The sequence below is a fragment of the Cygnus atratus genome, chromosome 3 (assembly GCF_013377495.2).
Source record: "Cygnus atratus isolate AKBS03 ecotype Queensland, Australia chromosome 3, CAtr_DNAZoo_HiC_assembly, whole genome shotgun sequence".
Lineage (NCBI taxonomy): Eukaryota > Metazoa > Chordata > Aves > Anseriformes > Anatidae > Cygnus > Cygnus atratus.
This window is the reverse complement of record NC_066364.1, coordinates 36892575-36917531: the sequence shown is the minus strand read 5'-3', so window position 1 is coordinate 36917531 and position 24957 is coordinate 36892575. Positions and strand designations below refer to the sequence as shown.

The 24957-nt window shown below is 42.4% G+C and overlaps 1 protein-coding gene and 1 long non-coding RNA gene across 2 annotated transcripts in view; one reads left to right on the top strand and one right to left on the bottom strand.

Moving 5' to 3' along the window:
* Positions 1-940: 940 nt before the first annotated feature.
* On the bottom strand, positions 941-6518 carry LOC118254360 (uncharacterized). Its single transcript, XR_004780661.2, has 3 exons — positions 6045-6518; positions 2687-2795; positions 941-1598 (listed from the first exon to the last, which is right to left on the bottom strand). It is a non-coding gene; the product is annotated as an uncharacterized LOC118254360 (long non-coding RNA).
* A 65-nt stretch (positions 6519-6583) lies between these two features.
* ME1 (malic enzyme 1) overlaps positions 6584-24957 on the top strand; it is a 180403-nt gene continuing 162029 nt past the window's right edge. Inside the window, exon 1 of the mRNA XM_035559550.2 lies at positions 6584-6778. Coding sequence (XP_035415443.1) covers positions 6674-6778 — 105 coding nt within the window. The 5' untranslated portion in view covers positions 6584-6673. The remainder of the gene's footprint in view (positions 6779-24957) is intronic.

The window sequence follows — 24957 nt, the reverse complement described above, 5'->3', positions numbered from 1 at the left end:
ATTTGTTGTTCTCAGCATTGTACTACCCAGAGAATCCCATAAAAGTCCAGGTTGGAAAGGACACCTGAAGGTCATCTGATCCAACCTCCTGTTGAAAACCAGCCTAACTTCAAAGTGTGATGAGGTTGCTCAGGGCCTTGTCTCATCAACTTTTGAAAATCTCCAGGGATAAAATTCCTTGGCCTCTCTAGGTGGTCTGCTCCAGCACTCACCAACCTTCTGGTGGAAAATGTTGTCCTTAAGCCCAGTTGGAAGTTCTCCAGGTGCCTTTTGCTTCTCCTCCTTGTTGACATCATCTCTAAGAAGAGCCTGGCTCTTCCTTCTTTGCAACTGTCCATCATGTCAGGGTGCAGTGGGGGCTGCTGGCCTCCTTGGGACCTGGGGTGCTCCCTGTGTGAGCTGGCATGGCAGGGTCTCAACAGTGGGAACCCATTCTACCATCCCCAGTGAAGAAGCAGAGCAGGCTAGGGGCAGCCTGGGGCAGTCCTCTGTCCAGGTCCATCTGATGCTGGTCTGAGGTCATGCTGGGAACACAAACCAGGGTCAGGCCCGGTGAGGGTAGTCGGGGTCAGATACAACCCCGTGATTGCTGAATGAGACCATAGTGACGAGGCTGGGCTGAGGTCACGCTATGAAGTCAGCATGCTGGTTGGGTCCGTCTGGTCAGGGTCCAGACCGACAGGGCCCATGGCTAGACACAGGCATAGCTGTGCCAGACTGGGGAACCAGGACAGGGACTGATGGCCCTGAGGGGCTGACGTGGGGTCCTGGGCTGTAGGGTGGGTGGGGGGAACCACAGGGGAACTGGGCAGGGTCACCAAGCCCTATTAGGGCCCTCAGAGTGCTGGCACCTCAGGCATTTCAAAACTACCATTAGATTCCCCTCTCAACCTCAAGAGTATGCTACCAAGTTTAAAGTAAAATTAGAAAAAAAATCAACTTTGTATTACAAATGCTTTCAGTTTATAAAAAATTATCAAAATTAAACAATAATGTTGTATTTTGTATGCTGTTTAATTTTTACTTCTTCAGCTTAACTAACTAAAAATATGCTTCCTAATGATCAAAAAATGAATTTCCTTTTCAAATTACCGAGTACAAGTTTGGCTTGCTAATGCTGCTGTGAAATGTTTACATAATAGAAACTTTACAAATGCTTCAGTTCTATTCTTAAATCATTAAACAATTCCTCTTTTTTAAAGTTAGCCTTGTGTTTCTGCCAAATTGGACTTGATACTGCCAACTCATTCAGCCTGCATCCCTGCAGGAAAGGACATGGGGCTATATCGGCCCACAAACTGAACATGAGTTGATGGTGTTGCGTGATTGCAAAAAAAGCAAACATTTTACTGAGAAGTAAAAATAGAATTGCCATTGGTAAAACACGTGAAGTAAACTGCGCAGTTGATTCAGGACTGGTGAGGTCTCGGCTGGAGTAATGTGACCTGTACTGAGCATTAAACAGCACTTTCAGGAGCATGATTAGGATGGTAAGAGGCAGAAAATGTGACTCAGGAGGAACAACTTGAAAGAATTTTGGCCTGGGTATGAATATATGATGGAATTCAGGGAGAAAAGTCTTCCAAAACATCTCTTTCCTGCAAAGAGAAAGAAACTTTTTGTATTTATTTCTATGTTGGTTGGTAATAGACTGACTAAAGATCTTGATTTGGGCAAGTTAGACATGAAATACAAGTACAGTCTCAAAAAAAAAAAAAAAAAAAAAAAAAAACGTAGTTAATGTGATGCTTTCATCAGGATGTAGGATTTCCCTTTTTCTTCTTCCAAACTGGTAGCCCTGGAAGCTAACATCTCCCCAGTGCCACAGCAGCACTGCAGGAGACAGAGATCCGAGAGTCTGCCATGGTTCAAACAATGGTCTGACAGGGTCCAAATCTCCTGAGCAGTTACAGCTTGACACAAGGACATTTCCCAAGTTCCACTCTTAAATATTTAAACTGAGCCAGCCATCTTAACCACTTCAGCAACAGGGAAATCTTTCCTTTCCTGTACAGTCTCTTTACTGTTAGATTGCCAAAGAGGGTTGTACTCATATACTGGAGTTTTCTAACAATAGTTTCAGACATGAAGGCAAATGAGATGATATTCAATGCTCCTTCTAGTAGATTTTTCTAGGACTATTTCAAGTAGAGTTTTTCATATATCCATAATACATCCGGGAAGATCTGACAGATCTGACAGAAAAAATTCATTAAGCAATAGCATATAGGGGGTGGGAGGAAATCATAAGCACAGCTACTTGTGAAAAATCTTGAGTAGGAGTTTTAAAGCTGTGCCATATGAAAACAATCTGGGAAATAGGATTAGGCACCTGTCAGAAGAGAGGGCAAAGCCACTGTATTTTCTGTCAGAAACACCTTGACAATGTAAGACCCTTACTAATTTATTTAAATGGGGGTTAACTCTTGCAAAAATACCTGTATCTCATATGCAGCCACAAAAAAAAATCTGCCACTTACTTTATTTATATTATTGCAACTATAGATTTATTGTGTAATGCATCCTTCTGTAATAATCACCTTTAACTACAGATGTAACTTGAACATTATTCCTTTCACCTATTTTAAACTGTTTTTCTGGTTCAAATATTATGGAGTCCTGGATATGGTCACTTAAGAATCACTCTAAAACTCTGTACAGACAGAGATGATAATCAAATGCTTACCAGCAATCAGATCTTCATTCTTACATGAACAGAATTTGAACCACATCCTCCATACACTCTGAAACGTTGCACATTAAAGTGCTACTTCTATGTTTGTTTCAAGGATACTCTGCAATGGTGCATGACAAAATTAATACAAATATAAACTCTAGCAAGAAAATAATTAGCAGCAGACTCAGGCAAATAAATACCTACTAATTCTGTCTAATGTCAAAATGCTCCAGGCCTCAAGTGGAAGACATCTACAGGTGACAGGAGACATCACTTTTTCCTGTTTCTTTGCTTTTCCTTTTGAGCTGAAAAGGTCTTCTTCCCAAAGCAGAGCTGTTCTTACAACTCAGGGACACATTTATCGTAAGAGATTCAAGACCAGCTAAGGAACCTGAAGGTGCACAAGTCCATGGGACCTGAAGAGATCTGCGGGTCCTGAAGGAACTGGTGGATGTAGTTTCTAAGCCACTGTCCATCATATCTGAGAAGTCATGGCAGTCCCATGAAGTTCCCGCTGACCGGAAGAGGGGAAGCATAACCCCCATTTACAAAAAGGGAAAAAAGGAAGGCCCAGAGAACTGGGTCTGGAAGGAAGACAGGTGAGACCAGTCAGTTTCACCTTTGTGCCTGGCAAGATCATGGAGCAGATCCTCCTGGAAACTATGCTAAGGCATGTGGAAAATAAGGAGGTGATTGGTGACAGCCAGCATGGCTTTGCTAAGGGCAGATTGCACCTGACAAATCCGGTGGACTTCTACAATGGGGTTACAGCATTAGTGGATAGAGAAGAGGAACTGACAACATCTACCTGGACTTGTGCAAAGCATGTGACACTGTCCCCCATGATATCCTTGTCTCTAAATTGGAGAGACATGGATGTGATGGATGCACCACTTGGTGGGTAAAGAATTGACTGGATGGCCACACTCAACAGCTCAATGTCCAGGTGGAAGCCAGTAACAAGTGGTATCCCTCAGGGGTCTGTCTTGGGACTGGTGCTGTTTAACATCTTTGTCAGTGACATGGACAGTGGGATTGAGTGCACCCTCAGCAAGTCTGCCAATGACACCAAGCTGTGTGGTGCGGTCGACACTCAGGAGGGAAGGGATTCTCAAACCCCTGGATGGGTTTGAGAAGTAGGCCCATGTGAACCTCATGAGGTTGAACAAGGCCTAGTGCAAGGTCCTGCATCTGGTCTGGGGCAATCCCAAGCACAAATATAGGTTGGGCAGGAAATGGATTGAGGGCAGCCTTGAGGAGAAGGACCTGAGGGTCTTGGTCGATGAGAATCTCGACGTGAGCTGGCAACGTGGCTTGCAGCCCAGAAAGCCAGCTGTATCCTGGGCTCCATCAAAAGCAGGTGGCCAGCAGGTCGAGGCAGGTGATTCTCCCTCTCTGCTCTGCTCTCATAAGACTCTACCTGGAGCACTGTGTTCATCTCTGGGACCCCCAGCACAAGAAGGACATGGACCTATTAGAACAAGTTCAGAGGAGGGCCACAAAGATGATCAAGGGGCTGGAGAACCTCTCCTACAAAGACAGGCTGAGGGAGTTGGGGTTGTTCAGCCTGGGGAAGAGAAGGTTCCAGGGAGACCTTACAGTCTCCAGTACCTTACAGGTCTTCCAGTATCTAAAGAGGGCCTACAGGAAAGCTGGGGAGGGACTCTCTGTCAGGGAGTGTAGGGATAGGACAAGGAATAATGGCTTTAAACTAAAAGAGGGTAGGTTGAGATTGTATATAAGGAAGAAATTCTTTACTCTGAGGGTGGTGAGGCACTGGCACAGGTTGCCCAGAGAAGCTGTGAATGCCCCATCCCTGGAGGTGTTCAAGGCCAGGTTGGACCTGTGAGCAACCTGTTCTAGTGGGAGGTGTCCCTGCCCATAGCAGGGGGGTTCGAACTGGATGATCTTTAAGATCCCTTCCAACCCAAACTGTTCTATTAGATGGATATGATTTTGTTTTTATTGGTGTTTGAACATAATGAACAGAAATAAATTCTATTTCAAGGAAAACACAGAGGAATAAATTTGTATGGAAAATACTGTAGAAAACTGTTTCTAAAGTCTGATTACATAAAAGAAAGTACAGCCACACTAACTTCACCTGAATTAGCTGCTTCATTACATGCCTTTAATAGCAGGAAAAAGGTGAGTCAGGACAAGTCCTTAGAAGGGGTCAAACCTCAGAACAGGTACACATAGCAGCTACAGTGACTTTTGGCAGATTTTTTTTTTTATAGCTAGTGTTGCAACACTAAGATAAAAATTACACCAATACACATGGCTCTCTCTTGGACAAAAGTATGGCACTTAGGTTAGCATTCTATCACAATAGTTTCAGTATACCTACAAAGAAAGGAAAGAAGGAAGTTTCCATGTTGCTTTTATCATAACTAAGAAAGACCTGAAATGTGAGCTTGGTATGCCTGATATACCTATTTAAGGTAAAATTCAGGACTTGGATATTTATTCAGCCATCTGGACAAACCTCAGGAAGGGTAGATCATTAGTAACAGAGACTCCAGTTTTGAAGTTTGTTCAAAATGTTTTGTTAATATTGCTTTTCATAATACTTTCTGAGATGGTAGAGGCAGGGAGAGGTTTATTTACTGAATTTTCTGCTTACTTGCTAATCAAGTTTCTAGAAACAGAAGTTGGAAGCCTTTCAAATTTCCTTTGTTAATTAACGCCAAATGATTCTTTTGGAGCTAATTAACAGGAAATTCAGGAAAGGACAGATTCTGAGTAAGCCTTTTTTTATAGAATAGGAAGTAGTAGAATGGATACATGGCATACAGAGTAAATGCAAAGAGATAGATTTAACATAGCTACAAAATTTTTATGTTTGTTGCTGCTTGACATTTAATTAATCTGCAACACGAGTAATAGCAAAAACCTCAGTCCCAGACTTAGGTTTAAAGCTGTGTAATTCCTTTCGCATGGCTACAGTTTCTGCATGAAATTAATTTCTGTTTACATACATGAATTTAGGAGAATAAAGCCACAGTCTTATAGCACACCCATGTTGTATGCAAACAATTTTAGGACGTGCTGCACAGAAATGCTACAGACGGTGGCATAGATCGGCCGAACACCTTCTGTGTATGTGGTCTGTAATACTCCCCATCCCTCCCAGACATAACCCCGAATAGCACAGCTTAAACCGGCGCACAACTCCACCCCCAAGAGCTAATCACATCACACTCGGGCTAAGGACTGCGTGCAGCTGATCCCCTTTGGGGAAGCTTAGATTTCACACTCGTTTAATAACATAATGAAAGCGAAACTTCACTCCTGGTACCAGGGGCAGGCCCCAGCTCTGTGTCTGGCCGAGGCCAGGGGACTGGTCTCCAGCTCGGGATCCCACCTGAGCGCATCCGCGTGGCCTCACAGGCCCTTCATGCTCGGACACGTTACACAGCTGTGCTCCCGGGGCAGCTTAACACCAGGCCCTGTATAAAATAAATAATAAAATAAAAAACACGATGACACAGAAGCGCTGCCTCCCGTTTTTCCCGAGCAGCTCACTGCAGAGTTCCTAACGGGACCGGGGCGACCCGGAGGGGCCGCCAGGGAGCGAGGGCCAAACGCGGAGGCTGAGGCCTTCCCTGTCCGCCCCTGGCTCGGCCCAAGGACCGCAGGGAGCCACGGCCAGGCCCGGGGCGAAGCGGGCGGGGGTCCGGGGGTGGGCTCCGGGCGGCACCGACCCCGCCACCGGCGCCCCTCGCCCCTCGGGGCCAGCCCCGCGTAGGGGTGCACGGGGCCGGCGGTGACTCAGCGGCGGTGCCCCGGTGCCCCCCGCCTGGCGGCGGTGCCTTGCCGCGGCTCTGCCCCCTCCCTCCTTCCCTCCTCCCTCCCTCCCTCCCTCCCTGCCGCAGGATCATCCCACCCCGCCGGGCCGTCACCTCGGCAGGAGGAGCCGCCGCCGCTTCGCCACCGCTTCGCCTCCGCTCCCGCCGCGACCTGTCGGCACCGCGCCCCCGCCGAGCCCGCGCCATGCAAGGAGCAGGGAAGGCAGCGCAGAGCCGCGACGCCGCCCGGCCCCTGCAGCTCACCATGAAGAGGGGCTACGAGGTGCTCCGCGACCCTCACCTCAACAAGGTAGGGGCAGGGGCGCCGGGCTGCGAGACCCCTGCCCTGCCCTGCCTTGCCCAGCGCTTCCCGCTGCGGCGCCCGGCGGCCTCCCCCCGGCCTCCCTCCGCTACCTGTCGCCGAGCCGAGCCGGGCTCTTCCTCCTCTTCCTCGGAGGCTGTGGGGGCCCTGCGGTAGCCCCGGCCGCTCCCCGGGCTCCCCCCGCTTTGTTTTCCCCGAGCAGAGCAGCACCAGCCCGGGGATGCTGCAGAGGGAAGTTCCCCTGCAGGTGGGCTGCTAATTCCCGCTGCCCTGCCTGGCTTCTCCTGCTCCCCAGCCATCTCTTTCAGCCCTTATTTCCCGTCCGGGTGTGTGTGGGTGCTGTGTGTTACCCCGGCAGGTAGAAGAGGCGTTTTGTCACCATTTCTTTCCACCTGACGCTGTGAAGTCCAACCCCAGCTCCCCCCGCTCTGCATCAGTGAGTGCGATCTCCTCCTAAGGGATGCAGTAGCACAGCGAAACCCCCTTATCGCATCTCTAATTCACTTAGAGCTCACTCAGCTTGATAAAACTGTGACACAGAAAAACAAAACAGGTGAGTATGTAAGTATTTGCACAGCTCTGACGCAGCTGCAGAGTTCAGATTGTAAAATTCCTTATTGCCTCGATGGGCCCTGGATTTGCTGCCCGAATGAAACATGGGTGAAGTCAAAGGTAGATGATAAACCTCACGTAGCACATGAAACCTTGGTGAAGTCCTTAGTCCCGGCTTTGTTCTTGCACATTATTTTTACCTGTTGGCTTGTGTTTGTGCCCTGACTGGTACCACTGCATTCAAATGCATGTAAAGCCATTTTACTTATTGCCAAGTTGTATGAATTGACAAAAACTGTGTCTAGTTTTACAGGGTAGGTTGACTCATCCATAAAAACTCCACGTATTAGTTAGATGAATAGTGCTTTTATTAGTGTGGGTGTTTGAATACCAATTTTCCTCAGAGGGTGTCTTATGTCTGTGTGTGTGCAGGCCTGAGAAGGTCTCTTGAGGTCAGGTGAAATGAAAACTAACCAAAAAGTTAAAATCCCAGAAGGAACGAATGAGAGGCTGTTTCACTTGGGATTGCTTCTAAGCAATTGCAGCATTCATGGAAAATACTGATTCAGAATAACCAAGGAAAGCCAACCAAAAAAATTGCTTTAAGAAATAAAACAGGGCTTATTCTAAAATGTGGTCTGTAAAGAGCAATCAGAGACAAAGCAGGCTCATTGCTACCTGTATCCCTCAAATATCACACATCTTGCCTTTGAACAGCATAGCTGGAGACTAGATGCTGAAAATGAAGGCTCTTGTTTGATTTCATGGCTTAGGCTTTATTCTTCCCTCCCCCCTCAGCTGTGCTATGGCACATGTGCACTGTACAGCAGAGAAGCCAGGCAAAGTATTTGTTCGTTACCAGCCACATCTACCTAGGTAGTGAGGGGTTTTGAATGGCGTAGGGAAAGTCAGCTGAAATCCCTGGGCTTGCTGTAAGAAAAGTCAGGTCTTTATCTGGTCAAGAATGAGCAAGCAGTTTTTTGATTGAGACAGGTGATTTGTGGTGAGTATAGATGCACTATACCCCCCAAGTTACATAAGGGCAATAAAATAAAATAAAAAAAAAAGCTGAAAACTGCCAACGTGGTTGCCTTTTTAATAGTTTGTGATGTGCCTGCAAGCATGGGAGCTGGTACTCCCAGTTCACTTTCTGTTGCCAAGGCTGTTAAACAAGCATCAGATTGTACAGATTTCAATTTTAAGTCGACAAAATATCTCCTTTAATGATTCTAAAGTACAAGAATTGTTCGCAGTACTGAAGAAGTGCCAGAAATTTCTGCTATCTCACGGCTGTAAGAGCTGCAATTGCTTGGTATCAGCACTTTCTTTTAGATACTGCGCCAGTTCTAATAGTCCTATTTGCATACACTTGGCAAAAGTAGGCTGTAAGTACCAAGTAGTGGTATCTAGCTGTGACCAGTAGAAAAATAAGACAAATCATGTTTTGGTTACTAACTGAATCTTGTCTGATACTTGTAACCTTGCTTCTCTTCCATAAGTAAAATTTAATTTTTATAACTTACACTGCAAACTTCTTCAGCCAAGACAATTGGCCTGGCAAGCAGGTAAAGCTCAAATGTGCATATAACATGTGGAAGCTTGCTTGGTTTTTGTCCTCAAATAATAAATTCCTTGTAAAAATTTTCCATTCAACCTGTCTGAGAAAAGGAATTTATTATTTGAGGGCTGTGGGAATGTCAGGGTAAACACCTGAATTTCATCTTTTCCCTTCTCCCTGTCCTTCTACCTTGACAAAATTTCCAGGCAAGAAGCAGCACACTTACCACTGAAGTATGTTGAAGTCCTAGGCAGTGTAGTTCTAAAATCTTTTATGTTTCACTCTGTATAATTCACAAACATGTATGAACTTCACTGAGGAAAAAAGATTGATGGAAAAGCTTAATGTCTTTTTTTTTTTTCTGCTGTTGAGGTATTTTGCCTATACATGAAGCCACTGGTTCTTTTACAAGATCACTGAGCAGTTTGCCCTACCTCAGCAGTGGTGTGATGCATCAAAAATCATGTGGGACAGTGGATCTTAACACACTGAGTCTAATTACATGAGGACACACATCCAAGCCTACAAACAATAATCATGTTTTAATTTATCATCTGAGGTTTTAGGTCCACAGAGTTTAAAACTGTCACTATAGCCTTCTCAGTAGTTTTTTTCCCCTCTTGCGCAACTAAACGCATTGTGAGTAGAAATTACAAGGAAAACAAACACAGTTTCACTTCTTTTCATTGAAATAGATTGCATTAGGAACTTCTGGCAGTGAGTCGTATGCTCTTTAAGCTGATGAGTTACAGCAGTGTGAAAGCAATTGGCTCTCTCCTACTGTAAATCTTTTCATTTATACTTTACTCAATGTATGAATGCTATTTTTAAGCCCACAAATCATAAGGACACTTTATGCTAAACTTTCTTTTCATCTTTAATTTCTTACTTTTTAATATTACTTAAACAAGTCAGTTTCCCATAAGCTGCTTATTTTTAGAATCTTGATGTGAAGGTATGCAAACACGAATTTCAATATCAAGCTTTCCAGATAGCATTTATTAGTTGCCAAGTCTAAATGCTGGCCTACTGGAGAAACTGTGCCATTGGGGGGGTGCTTTGCTTCTAGACTGCTTTCATACTCTAGCAGAGCAGTTCAGCAAGCAGAAAATAAGTGATTCTATTAAATCTTAGTTCTGGAGGGCTCTCTCCCCTCCCCAGATGCTTAATTTTTACCACCCTCCTCTGACTGATCACTGTCAGCATTGCTAAGTGTAACATGCTTGTGAATTGTTGGTCCCTATTCTGTTTTTCCATTTATTCAAATTGTACTAAAACAGTGGAGAATTTCAGAACAGACCATCTGATGGGGCTGCTTAACACCTGAGAGTCCCAGATCTCAGTCCCACCTGCAAGGGCAGTGGTGTTTTATCCTTACCACCTCCTGTAAGTGAAGCCTTTAGATCTTAGTGGGCCCTCAGCATATTTTTACTAAGCATTGATGTTAATTGTTGGCTCGAGTTGGCTGCAAGTCTGTTGACTCGCTACAGAAATTGCTATACAACAGCCATTCTGAAACAGACTAAAGGACCATTCATCCCAATATTGTATTTCTGACAATGTCCAAAATGGACCTCTCAGGAAAAGTGAAAGAATGGATAGGATGGAATAATTAGCTCAGTTGGAAGGGACCTTCAAAATCATCTAGTCTAACTTATGACAGGAGCTTCTAGTGGTGTTTTCTCAGAATAATCAATTCCAGGCTGAGAGAATGAGCAGTTTATGATGGGGTTATTAAGATATGAATGCTTTGTTTTTGCTATTGGATTACACGGACTATATGTACTAATTTATTGAAAATATCGTAAACTTTTTTAAGAAAAAAATTAAGTGAAATCGTTATCTGAGTTGAACAGAAGCATTTACTTCCTGCTTTTCTTCCACGTGTCAGACAGTGGGAGGAGAATGCTTGTGAAATACAGATACATTTTGCTCTGTGTTACTTTGCTAAAACCAATTTTGATTTTGAGAAACCATAACACAGTGCATCATGTAATTGGTGCGGGCAACATATGAAAGAGGTCTTATAACTGACATTTGTTGGTGACACCGTAATAGGCCTTAGGAAACCCAGACCTCCCTAAGAAAAATCAGAAGCATTCCAGTGAGGTTTATCTGGCTGCTGGGTGAAGGAGAATAAACGTATAAGAAGCTCCTCTAAAAAAAGCTATGCCTGAATCAAATACTGAGCAGTAGATTTCTTTTCCTTGCACTGGTAGCGTTCCTATCTTCATTTCTGAAACCTGTGAGCACTTTGGCTGGGTCGTGTACAGTGGTCACTGCTCACTTTTTGCCTTAACTGATATTCTGAGAAGAAAACTCTCTCTAAAATGGTGTGTTAGAAGTGTCTGTATTAACTTGCAAAGTAGGTTTTCTGGAGGTTACTTAATACTTAATCCTACTGCTAGGATGATTTCATGTTATGTGCTGGTAGGCATGACCCTGTTTGAGGAATTATTACTTTTTTTTCTCTAACTGCTGATCAGTCGCACTGTCCTCTTTTTCTCCTATAATCGTTTTTTCCCTTTACAACATTGTAGTTTTTAACAGTAATATTTCCTGATCACCTAGCAGAATAGTTCTGATCTTGATAGGGATAAGCACATGCTATTTTCTTGTCTTTGACAAGAGTAAGTGATACAGTGGTTATGCGAGCACAGAAAGCTGGATCGATACGATCTTTGTCTGGAACCTTTCAGAGTGAACTTGTATCGATTCTGCCTTTGTGTTACGCAGGTATTGCATTTTTGATCTATGACAAGGGTCTGTGAAACAGGAGTTACTGTTCTGTGGGATGGCAACCTAAAATAGGAGGTTCTTCAGGTGGGTGTTTAGTTCATACCAGAGCCATTTGCTTTTTAACAGGCATGGCCGTAAGTTACAGGCTGGCAGAACTGGGACTACCTTGTACACTTGGCTTTTGAGTAAGGGTGGGAGCTCAGTGGTAGCTCACCAGGAGGTGCCATAGGGTTGGGTGAAGAGGTTAGGACATTACCAATGTATCCTTCCTTCTTGAAATGTGATTTCTCTGCAGATGAAATTATCCAGCATCTCGAATCATATGATTAACATGCCCTCATTTTTCATTGAAGGTCTTTCACTGCCTTCTCTTGCTGTGGTTAGGAAAAACTAAAAACTACTGAATTTTGTGATGTGTGAGAGAGGAGTCGAGATGCAGGACCGTTTTTGTATGAGCCCCTTTATTTACAGTATGTGTGGAAGGGATTTAAAAATGAATTCTGTGCTTTGTTCTACCTCTCTTACTCTCTTATTTTAAGACAGGTTTGTCCTGCACAAGCAACCTTTTATGCATTCAAATACGGGTAACTTCCCATTGCTGCCATTACACCCTGCAGTACTACACTATAATTTTGGGGCAGGGATAGCTTGTGGTGTCTGCCGTACCCGAGTTACAAGGAGATCCTCCCCATCTGAACAGAACAATTTGGCATGCGAGAGACAGCCCCTCTGCTGGGACACAGGGAGGATGGTCTGGGAGTGAGGGATGGTTGAGACCTGGGGCAATTTTTCTTTCTTACCCTTCTGAGGGAGAGAAGAGACATAATTTCCTAAGCCATGTATTGGAAGGATGTGCTGAGAAAGGAAAACTCCAAGCACACCCCATCTTTACGTTCTTTAGGCCACTGTTGAAGGCAGGATGCTGTGGAGAAGGGCCTTCCATTCTGTTTTGGGCTTTGCAAGGGTGAGCTCTGCATAAGAAGAGTTAGCTGGCTGTGTGATGCCTCCTTACCTCTCACCTTGTCTTTCCTTCTGCAGTTGAATGGAGCTGAGTGGAGGGCTCTTTGAGCAGCTGCAGCAGCCCTGAGGGAGACCAGGCTTACCTGCCAGAGCAAGCAGCCAACCAGGGCCAGAGGTGCAGTTCTTCAAGATAAACCTAGAGACTAGAAATACTAAGGCAGAAGCCCTGCTAGCATTTGAAGTGCTTTTTCCCACCATAGCTTCTGCTTTAGAGTCTGTGCTAGAAGGTGAGATAGTCCACACAGCTGAGCAGGACAGAGCCTGGCCCTTTTTTGCTGTAGACTGCTTTTGGGAGGAGAAAGGTCGATAGATATTACCAAAGGAGAGGTAAGGAGTTGGTGAATGTAAGGGTACAAAGAAATCTTCGTAAGGTGCACGTGTAAGTGTGACACGTGCTACATTAAAAAAAGTAAAAATGGAAAAGAGGGGTAGGGTAGCTTTGGGGTAACTCCAGAAAGCTTCATAAAATCTGTTCAAGTACACATACTTCGTCCTGATCGTCAGTTTAGATAAATAGTCAATTTAATCAATAGATACTTAATACAGCCAAAGCTTTTCATGATGCCCTGTGTAGTAGACCTTGCTGGTTTGCACTAGAGTATTTCAAAAGGGGAAGGTGCCTATAGTAGACAGGAAACAATCTGTTAATAATGAAGAAGTCTTTGGGGAAAGGCAGAAAGAATTTCAATCAGATTATTTTTCCATCATATTCTATTTTATGTGCACAGCCTGTAGCGCTCATTGCCTCCTAGTGCTTTGCTCCTGACCAAGTAGGTAAGTTGCTGTGGTTAGTATTATATTCTCTTCTTTCTGTTGGCCTCTGGTTCTTTGCTTGCATTTATGAAAAAGAATGCTGAGGCAGCATGGTGGGAACAAAGTTCTGTGACTTGAATTAAAAGCAAATAAAATAAATGAGAAGTTGTTAGGTAGTAAGCTATATAGCAGTAAGCTGCTAGCAACTGAAAGCTGGTATGAATAGTCACAAGGAACTGAAACACGGAATCGTTTTGCTGTGAAGCTGTTTCAGGCATTAAACATCCTTTTTGGTTGTATAATTTTCTTGTAAATTTTACTAATTGAAAACAAGCAATCAAATTCAACCTTTTTTCTTTAGACTTCTCGAGTAGAAGCAATGCTGGCATAAAGCACCCTCCAAACAGGATTTATTTATTTAAAACAGGTTAAATGTGGTTTTCTACACTAGGTTTTGATTTAATTGTTGAATGCTTATAATAAGTAGGATAAGAGCTTGCTGAGACATTGTATTTTTGTCTAGGTAAAATACCTTGAAAAGATTATTTGTGCTTTCTAGAGAAAGCATGTCTCGGTATATAAGTACTTATTTTGCATTTTTCACTTTACGTATTAATTTCTGCTGCGTCAGTCATTCATACTGAACTGTCTCTGAGAAAGGCAGAATTTACAGCTGTGGTAGGCACAAACTTCTCTCCTCCTGCCCTGCTTCCCTCTCTGAGGGGAGAAGGAAGTGAAATGCGTGTGATGGTGATGCTTTTTGTTAACCTGTGACCCCAAGTTTAAAAGCACTTGGTGGTTCAGTACTCATGCATGTGCAATCTTTGCTGTGTTATACCTTTCCCTTTGCTCCTTCGTCTGCTCAGTAGTTCAGAAGTAAGCCGTGCATTTGGTGCATAACTTGCTCGTGGTGGCTGCAGCCCAGGCCTGTAGCAGTTGATTTCATGCTGAAGGTCTCTTTGCTCCAGGTTCTGATGTCTAAGTGGCAGGAGCTATCTGCTGTTGTCCTAGGTATGTTACTGATGAAGGTGCAGAACAGAGTGTTGATACCCTTCAATTAGGTCTGTTTTGTAGGATTTCCCAGCTCGTTAGAGAACTTCATGGTGGAATAGTTCTTTCAAAGAAGTTTCAGAAGAGGCATTTGCTGGAAAATATGATTCTGAGACTGCATCCACAGTATCAAGTGGCTTGTGCTCCCTGAAAACCTGAAGTGCTCTTGTAAGGTGTTCTTTATGCTTCCCTGTCTGAACCAAATGTACGTTGGTCCCAGAGAGCCCTGTGGCTGGAAGAGTAGCGTGAAAAGGGGAAAGAATGGAAAGAAGAGCATTGCTGGTTTTGTGTGCCTGTGTGCACAGGATGGTCTCTTCCCTCTCCTGTACCTGAAACAAAGAACAAATAAATTGTATTGTGTGTCCATCCATACAGTTAAACATCTACCATGTGCTGAAACATGTGGGGTATTCTTTTATTATTTTGCTAGACTGTAGCGTTGGGCAGGGTGGGATGGTTTTAAAAAAAATGAGCAGGCCAGTTGCATTCCCTCTGCACAGGTGTAGTGTCAGGAAGGAACTGACAGCTGGTAAATGTCAGCTGGTGAGTAATGGGCGTCCATTCGTGTTCATGTATCCATCCTCGTCATTCAGCGCTGAGTTAGATCTGCCCCGTTGAGACAAGTTCCTGTGAACTTCTGACCCAGAGATGTGCCTACATGCCTGTCAACAAGGCTTGAGTACGTGGAACCAAATATGCAAATGTGAAGAGTCGTGTGTATTTTTCATTCTGTGTTTGCTGTGGTGTCATAGCTGTACTGAGATGTCTCAAGCATCACTTAGATTGTAAATGGACATAAATTAAGCTGGATCCCTTAACTTCCATGAACAGTGGTTTATTTGATTATACTGGTGTATGTATACCTGATCTTTGTTTAAAAGATACTGATTTATGAACTTCTTTTAAAAAGACTCTTCTAGTCAAGTTACCAAGGCCATCACTGGAAGGCTCAGTCCTTCAGCTTCTGAGCATAAATACTTGTCTGTCTTCAGCAGGAAGTTTTATGAAATCCAAAGCTATCATATCACTAAGAAATACACAGTTTTGGGAAGATGCCTTGTGACCACCCACAGAGTTAGCTTATGTAGAAGTGGGCATACAGGCTTCATCTCTGCTGGTATAAACCAGATGCCCCAGGAGTAGCTCTGAGGCCACGTGGCACCATAGGGCTCCCCCTCTGCTCAGGGCAGGGCACCTTCGTGCCCACTGCATGTGTGAACAGAACTTGTTCTCACTCCAGATCTGTGCTGGGGCTGTTCAGACAGCTTGCTAGTACCACCAGTTGCAGCCCAGTGCCTAGGGTAATTTTGAGCACTGATGCACTGGAATAAATGTAGGAGGGGATCCAGGAGTATAGTGCATTGTCAGCAGCACTGCTTCCTAGCAGGGTTTACAGACATGAGAAACTGACCTTATCCAATCGATGCTTTAAGACATGGTATTTCTTGTGGGTGCCCTATATCCGTTGACTTGTGCTTCTGGAATTGCTACAGCACAAGCTCTGTGTGGAACATGCTGTGAATCTTTCCACTTAAGGAAAAAAAAAGTCATGTAAGAAGTCAAGCAAGGTAGGAGAAACCATCTGTTACTTCAAAAAAGTGTCAAACTATTGTTGAATCACTTTTGTTATTCACCCCATTTAGCCCTCACAGATTGAACTTTTACGTCAGTCACTGCTTTCTTTGCCTTTCCCTTCCTTCCCTTTAATACCAGTTTTATAAGTAGCATTATACCTTTAATTCAGAAGTAGATGGTGGTTGTATCAACCATATTAAAACTTCACGAATTTACAGTTTAAGTTAATAGAAAAACCCTGAATTGCATGCATAACAAAACAAGTTTTGGTCTTATCAAAGTTTAAGCTTTGCTAATGTGATGTGTTGCATAATTCAGGAAGCAAAAATCCTGACTTAGAAGAAGGAGGAGGTCACAGGGCACCCTGGAGACATTTCTTGCAAGCACTGCGTACTTTCTGTTGAAATCAGTATCTGTAGTTTACTTGGATACTGTTGGTGCCTATTCCTGTGTGAAACACAATACTCCTGGAGGTTGTTTACAATGCAGAGGAAGCAGAGGAAGTGCAGAGTAAACACTTTCTATATGCATAAGGAATACATAATGTAGCACTGAAAAATCCATCATAATTGTCTTATGATTTGAATAGTTGTGACTTTTGGAAGTATATCAGGACATGCTTGTCTGTTATGTAAGTTCAGAAAGCTAACTCATCACTGGTTTGCTCTTAAAATGTAAAAGAGGCATAGAGCAGCAATGCATTTTATCATTGCTTGTTTATGCTTAGGTTTTGCTTACTTTATTGTTCAAGTAGCAACCATTACCTGTTTCTAGCTTAGAAAAACTGTTTATTCTCTAATAATTAAGTTAGTATTAAAACTGTAGTCACTATTCTGCCTCTTTTTCTTGTGTATTCATAAAATAAAAGTCCCTACAAGTGATTTGAAAAATTACAAACACCTTTGGTTCAACTTAACTTTGTTTAAATGCACTCAGTCTTCAGTTTTGAGTTTGTATTTTAGATCCATCTGTCTTACTCATGGATAGCGCATATCTTTGTAATGGAGTACCTGCTATGATTTTCGCACCTAGTTCAGATGAGATACCACAGATTAGCTTTCTTCCTCTTGTCCCCTGTGAGTGATACATTTTCAAGTTTGCTTTTGGCTTGGAGATATGATAGTATAGCATCACTGCTTTCTTCAAGAGAAGAACAATAATTGTTATGAAGTACATCATTCCCCTTTCTACAAAGGCAGAATATAATTTTGGCTTTCACTAATGACTTTTAAAAAAGTCTTTGCCTTAAATCCATACTGGTGGTAAGTGCATAGTTGTGATGACGAAGTATATTGTAATATTTTCAGTAATAATCTGTGACTTACTGGATTTCTTTCTGCAGGTATCTGACCTTAGACTGCAGATTTTTATGTGGAGGTGTATTTACAAAAGAGGCAGTAAAACGTCTTTATCTAAATAGTACAAATGAGTTCAGTAGTTACAGCTAGAAGTCGAAATGGGAGTATACTGTAGTGCTAAAGTAATATAGACCTGAATCTTCAAGGTACTGAAAGTTGATTTGCCTTGAATTCCTCAAGACCTATATAAAGTTTTTTTGGAGGGGTTGGACAGGAGAGGTGCACCTGATGCAGGGAAAGCCTCTTTATATTAGTACCTTTATGAAGGTATTGCATCTTTGTTCCTTACACACACACACTTCTCCACTCTGTCTCTCCTTAAGAGCTGGAGAGAATACTATCTCGTTAATAAACTTAGGCTAAAAATATGAGGTGTTGAAATGCAATATTTTACCACAAAGGAACCTAATAAGAAAGCTGTTATACAGTTGGTGAGCAACTATAGGCAAGTTATTACTGTCTTCAGTTGGACACATTAGTAATTTTTTTCTGCCACTTGCCACCAAAGTAGTTGCTCTAGGTGATATTTCTTCTATTTGAAGACATGAGAATGATTAGAATAAGCTTGTTGAAAGACGTGGTTAGCTTGTTATTTTCTTGTTCGTGTTCAGCCTTGAATGGAAATGAGAGAGTAGGGATGTTTTAAAGAAATGCTGCTTTGTGTTCAAAAAAAAATTTTTTTCTCCTCTAAGGAGCGTATTGTCAGTATACTTAAAGTAAGTATATGTCAGAAGTTTTTGATCATATAGGAAGTGATAGCGGACATGATTTTTGATACCTCCATGCACTTCTTAAAGGGTAAATCCATTCACAAGTCCAACTGGAAAAGAACTTTAAACTGAAACTCCACATTTCCAGACTTTGCATTTTCTATGTTTCAGTTTGCAGAAGCACATTACGGCTCTTTATTGTTGCATTTGTGATAGAATTAGACATAAATTTCTTAAGTTCTAAGAAAATAGAGCTAAAATGTGTAAGTAATGATACAGTAATTCCCTAGCACAAGATTTCTGAAGCATGGAAGTAAATAAAAACTTTTCTATGCACCTATAAAATATGCTGTGACAAAGGTCAGATATTAATTTATATTTTGGAATCCTTAGCACAGATTGCAAACATTCACTTATGCTTTGTCTTTTCTAACTCTATTTTTCTCCTCAGAAAAATCTGAGGGGAAAGTACACCACAGTATATGGGGGCTAGTAACAAGTAGATCTGCTTTATCTCTGAAAGAAATTAAATTTCTTCCGCTTTTTCTCATGATGTCTGTGAAGAATTGATATACCTAATGTATTTTTCATGTCTTTTTTTTTTTTTTTTTTGAATGCTAAAGAAATGAAGATGATTGCTGACTTAGTGTATGGTTCTTAAACAAAAGTTCCAAGACTTTGCAGGACTTTTTTGCCATTATTGAACTTCTTGAAATTGCAACTGAGTTTCTTTATATAAAGTAAAAGAGTAATTTATTAGCTGAGGAAAAAAACACGTTTTAAGATTCATTCACGTACAGAATATGGAATGCTAATGCTGGCAAGTCCATGATAAATCCATGGAATAAAATCCTTGTTGGATTTCATGATGCTGACTATTGAAATATAAATTTATCTGTTGCTATTTATACACAAACTGAAGTTATTATGAAAATACATTTCAAACTCACGATTGTGTGTTTCAGCAGTAGTTAGAGTAATTCCTTAAAGACACTAGGATTATGTAGCTTTGGTGTTACACAGGCATAAGGAATTGTTAAAAGACTCTCACATGCCCATGGTCTTAAAGGAGCAAGTGCCAGCGGAGGAACGAACAGCCTTCTGCCAGTCCAGGGATTCAAGCTCTTGGACCTTCTTCAGAACTGGGGTCTTGCAGCTGTTCATTCCTCTCTTTGCCCAGGCTTTTCATTCTTCTCGAGATGTTACATTTTAGGTGACTGCTTGAAATCTTCATTCCCAGTCTTTCTTGGAAATTCTTACCTTGTTTTTGTCCTTAGCCCTAACAGGACATCGATCTAATTCCAACACAGCTCTGTTCTTGGGGTGTTGCGGGTCACTGCTGTCAAAGGAACACTTCAAAGCTCAGTGGTGCTCCCTTTGCAGCATCTTCTTACTGGAGTCCTTGTTTTTGTCTGGCTGCCAAGTGTAGGTGTCATTTTACAGGCTTCCTCTAAAACCTTTGGGCCTGGTGAAGGAGAGCTGGTGTCCTGCTGTGATTTGGCTTTGGCTTTACCTCCGCACAGTGCCTTCAGGTTCTCCACATAAATCTACTAGAGTTTGTGTGTAACAAACATCTGTTCACGAAGTCAGTGAACTTTGGTTTATTATTTTTATACATAACTTGTGTATAACAAAAAGCTTGAGGTAGTACAGTTTTTAACAGAGTTCTAGACATAAAGACATCTGCTGCTTTTCTTCTTTAAGGAATACAATTCATATAGACTTAGGACAGCATGAAAGCAATGTGGTTCATCTTTTTTTTGTGTTGTTTTTTGTTAAGACAAGGTTACATATGAAATTCTCTGAGGATGAGGTTTATCAGCTGTGTTGCCTTCTCTAAGCAGAAGCCGGATAAAGCCTCTTCTTGCTCATGTGATAGTGGATTTGTAATGGTCATCTATTTAGTAGGTCATTCAATGGTCAACTATAGAAACAACGAATGCACCTTAAAATAGCTTGATAATTCTGAAATATCTTTTCCTTTGCTTACAGCACACAAATTCTTTCTTAGATTTAAAGCTTTGCAGTGGAAGAACTAAATACATTGATGGGACATGAGAATAAATATATTCATTGCCTCTGTATAAACAGGTATTAGAAAAGGTAACTTACCTGCTGTACTGCTTTTTTTCTGCTTTGAAGGTAGCTTTCACCACACACCCTCAGTAGCTGCTTGAAAGCAACACTTAATCTAAGCTCAGGAAAAGTAGGACATCTCATTTTGCATCTCACCTGGGGAAACAACCAGTCCGGCTTTGCCTCGTAGCCGCTGGCGTTGGGCTTGCCAACAGAACAGAAGTGTTCCAGGTCAGGAGTCTGCATGAAACTGGAGCCTCTGCTCTTCTGCCAGGCTGGAGACACACACTGTTTGAAGTACCAAGCTCTCGGGCTTCTTGGAATAAATGGGTAAACTCAAAATAGAAAGTGAAAAGTGAGTGCGTCCTTCTAAGGTGTAATTCTTACCAAAAAAATTATCTGTAGGGTAAAGAGATACACCCTTTGAACTAAGGCTATTTCCTAAACTTCTTCCTCACATGTAGTTTATCTCTGAGTCCTCTATTATTCTGCAGTAAAGATGTAGCAGATAAACATGTAAGAATAGATGAATGTGAGAAAGTAGTTTATTTGTCATAATGTTCCTTCCACTAACAGTTCAAACAGAGTGTGTGACTAACAGTGTGGTTTGCTTTGAGGTGTGTTTCACAAATCTTTCATCGTATGATTGAAGCTTTCTTTGTCATACTTCACAAACTTCGGGGCTTTTTAATGAGTATGGGCATGTACATTTTTCCCCTTTAATTAGTGAGATCTACTTCTGCACGAGAGACAAAATATTATAGTAGGTTGGGCACTGAACTGGAAACTAGGTCAGTAATTCAGTTTTCTCATCTGAAAAGGCAAGCAGCATTTGAGAAATTTTGAGGATGAATAGCAGTATAAAGTACTTGGTATTGTGAGGTAAAGCTTGTATTGCAATCATCATCTTCCTGGGAGTTCCACTGTTCTCTTACCTTTTCATGCTATTGTAGGAAAAATCTTTTTCTTACCCAGCCTCAAACAGTACATGAAAACACCATGCTTCGTTCTCCCGTTTGTTAACGTATTATAACTAAGCATGTTGTACGTTTTTATAATCTTTGTTTTTGTTCTCTGCTGCACAGATAATTTTATTTATATTTTAACAAATGCAAAGAATCCCAAAATATGCTAAAATAACTAGTGTAGTAAGAATTCAAGTAACTTCTGGTTTAAAGCAGAGAAAGCCCAAACTGTTTATAATCAGTCTTTTTACATAATGTTTTGTCATGTTGTTTTGTGTAATACTATACCGTAGCTTCTATTTACAACTTTTTTTTTCTTTTATAGAAGAAATTGTCTTCTCATTTCAGCCAGAAGGCTGCTATTTTTTTAAAAGTCATATCTGAGTAGATCCATGTCTAATCTGTATAGTTCTGATATATTTTGTCTGTGTCCATCTACCTACTGCCATGTTGCAGTTACACAGAGGATGTATTAGTGGATGTGCGGTCTCCTGCAAACACAGTTTTCTAGATCCATGGAAATTTATTAAATAGGACTGCAAATCATAGCCAGTCCTGAATGCTCGGAGGGAAAAGGATGATCTGAATAGGCAGGAAAAAAATCATCCGTCTGTGTAGCTAAACCTGCTCCTGGCTTCAGGCCAGGCTGTGCCACATACAGATTAGTTCCAATTAGATGAAGTGGTAGCTGACCCTTGGCTGCCTTCTCTGAGCCTTCTCGTCCTGGGCAGTGCTGGTAAGGGTTGCATCCATTCCAGCCGAGTTGGGGGAAGAGGTGAGAAACTATTTAGTATTTATGAGCTGAATGCACGAGGAGGCACAGATCAATATAGACAGCTAGCCACTACTTGGTAGTTTCTAACTCAGTGGAAATTCATTTCTTCAAGAAGCTAGAATTCATGCTTCTAGGACTTAAATTCATGTGATTATGAAATACATCTTTTTTTTACTTTCTTTCCTTTTTTAAAATATGCTGAAACAATGCAATGTGCGTGTGTTGTCTGAACAGAAGGAGCTACACTTTCTTTTTATATTATTTGTGATGACATTCTCAGAAATTATGGTTCTGGAGAGTAAATATTCAGCAAAATAAGATTTTATTTAAAAGATAACTTGATCAGGGTCTTAATCCTCCCATATTTTGTAATAACTTGTTATTTTTAAGCAGATTCCCTTTTTTCTGTTCCAGGATTTCAACAGTGACCAGAGAGTGCACTTGATTAATTAATATCTGTGAACCTAGTACTAAAAATACTTAATTATATATGTATCTACAGAAAGGTGCTTGTCTGGCTGTGCTCCAAACTGCCAGCAGTGCAACTCTCAAAGTATACAATGATAAGCATTTTTTGGCACTGGAAATACTTACTTGCATCTTTTTACTTAAATACATAGAAATGACCCCTCAGATACTATGAGGAAATGTGACACATACATTAAAAACAAAACAAAAGAAAAATAAACAAAAAAAACACAAAACAAACAAAAACAAAACACAACACTACCACCACCAAAAAAAACCAACTGCATTTATTTTGTACTTGCATTTTTACTTACACTTTATTACTTCATAAAGGTGAAGCTGCTATGTGGAGAATGGCAATAATGCAGTAGTCACCCATATGGCTGTAGAAAACTGAAGCTGGATCTGCTACACTGATGCTGATCTGCATTCTGTGAATCTGTTATCCACAGCAAATCTTGTAACTGAAAGATAAATCTTGTTAATCTTATTTTGGTCCTGTGGGTGTTGGAGTCTAAGTACTAGCACTGTGAGAAATCCAACTTGGGTTGAAGGTTGTGTGGCTAACACTAGTTTCACTACCTGCCTCGTTCTTTTTTCTGTCGACAATACATGTTATAGGCAAATGAATTTTGGTTTGCAACACCAAATACATGTTTGCATGAGCAGAATCTGTGCTGGCTAGAAACTTCTTTTGAATCATGGCGTGAAGAGAGCCTCAGCCTTTCTATATCATGTATGCTGCTTTTCCACTCTATGCCTGGAAGTGAATAGTTAAAGGAAAGGCAAGTTAACAATTGAGAGGTTTTGTCAGATGCAGCAGATGGGACAGAAGTACTCTAAGTAATCACAAGAGCATGTCATGGGTTTTAAAAGAATGCCTTCTAAACAAATTTACTCCCTCTCCTTTAGTTTTCCACGCTAAGGGACTTACAAAGAGTCATGTATTTTATAAGTTCTTGCCATGACTCAAACTACCCATTTTAATCTGCATTCTGACATTTTATCTGTCTAGTAAGTTTTGTCAAAGCATGTTAGTTTGATTTTGTGGAAGAATTGTTTGTGTATGTTTATTGCACTGCAATTGGCCTATGTCAATAAGCTTTTCCAATGCTTTGGCCCAGATTCAGCTGGCTTACACAGATGTGTGAAACCAACTTCAGAGTGTATTCATTTTTTTCCCTTGCCTGTCCCAAAGAGTAATATCAGCAACAATAATAACACAAACCATTTGCAATGAAACTACCTGATATTCCAGCACATTAGTTATTTATTTGCAGTGTCTGTGGTGCTAAATACTATAATGCTTCTTGAAATTATGCTTTTTTTTTTTCTAAAACTATGAAGATGGCTATCTGAATGGCTGTCTGAGGGCTACTTAGAAGATGAAGCTTGTAATAGCATCACTGGGAATGTGAGTGGAATATTATTTTAAAACCATAGGGTAAGACCAGTCAGAAGGGATCTCAGGAGATCTATAGTCTGATCTAGGCAAGTCAGCTGTGGAGTCAGAACGGATTGCTCAGGGCCATGTTGTGTCCTGTCTTGAAAACCTGTAAGGACGGAGACTGCGAAACTGCTCTGGCAAACCTGTGTGTTTGTGCTCCTGGGGAACTTTTTTCCTTATATCCAGTCTGAGCCTCTCTTGTTTCATCTTATGCTTGTTGTCTCTTGTTCTTCTGCTGCCTACTGTTGTGGAGAGCCTGGCTCTGTGTTCTTGATAGCCTCCTCAGTGTTACTGGAACGCTGCTGTTAGGTCCCCCTCCTCCAGGCTGAACAAGCCCAGTTCCTCTACAGGGGAAGTGCTGCAGTCTCTGATCGTCTTGGTGGTCCTTTGCTGAACACACTCCAGTTTATTGATGCCTTTTTTTGTATTGGGGACCTAAAGCTGGATGCTATGGATGCAGTTGTATCGGGTTTACATGGCCAGGTTTTGGTAGTGGGGGCTGCAGGGGTGGCTTCTGTGAGAAGAATCCAGAAGCTGCCCCTTGTTAGATAAGGCCCAGTTTAAGCTGGCTCCAAAGGGACCCGCTGCTGGCCAGAGCTGAGCCAATAAATGTTGTTTGCGCTTCTGTGAGAGCACATTTAAGAAAGGGGGAAAAAAACTGCTGCACAACAGCATCTGGGAAAGTGAGGAGTGAGAAGCAGCCCTGCAGACCCCCAGGGTCAGCGCAGCAGGAGGACAGGAGGTGCTTCAGGCAGGTAGCAGCAGTTCCCCTGCGGCCTGTGGAGAGGCCCCTGGTGGAGCAGGCTGTCCCCCTGCAGCCCACGGGTCCCACACGGAGCAGATCTCCACGCTGCAGCCCGTGGAGGAGCCCCCGGTGGAGCAGGTGGATGTGGCCTGGAGGAGGCTGCGGCCCATGGAGAGCCCCCGCAGGAGCAGGCCCCGGGCCGGAGCTGCAGCCCGTGGAGAGGAGCCCACGCAGGAGCAGGGGGTCTGGGGGGAGCTGCCGCCCGTGGGGGACCCGTGCTGGAGCAGTTTGCTCCTGGGGGACGGACCCCGTGGTACGGAGCCGTGTGGGAGCAGTTCTTGAGGAGCTGCTGCCTGTGGGCAGCCCCCGCAGGCTC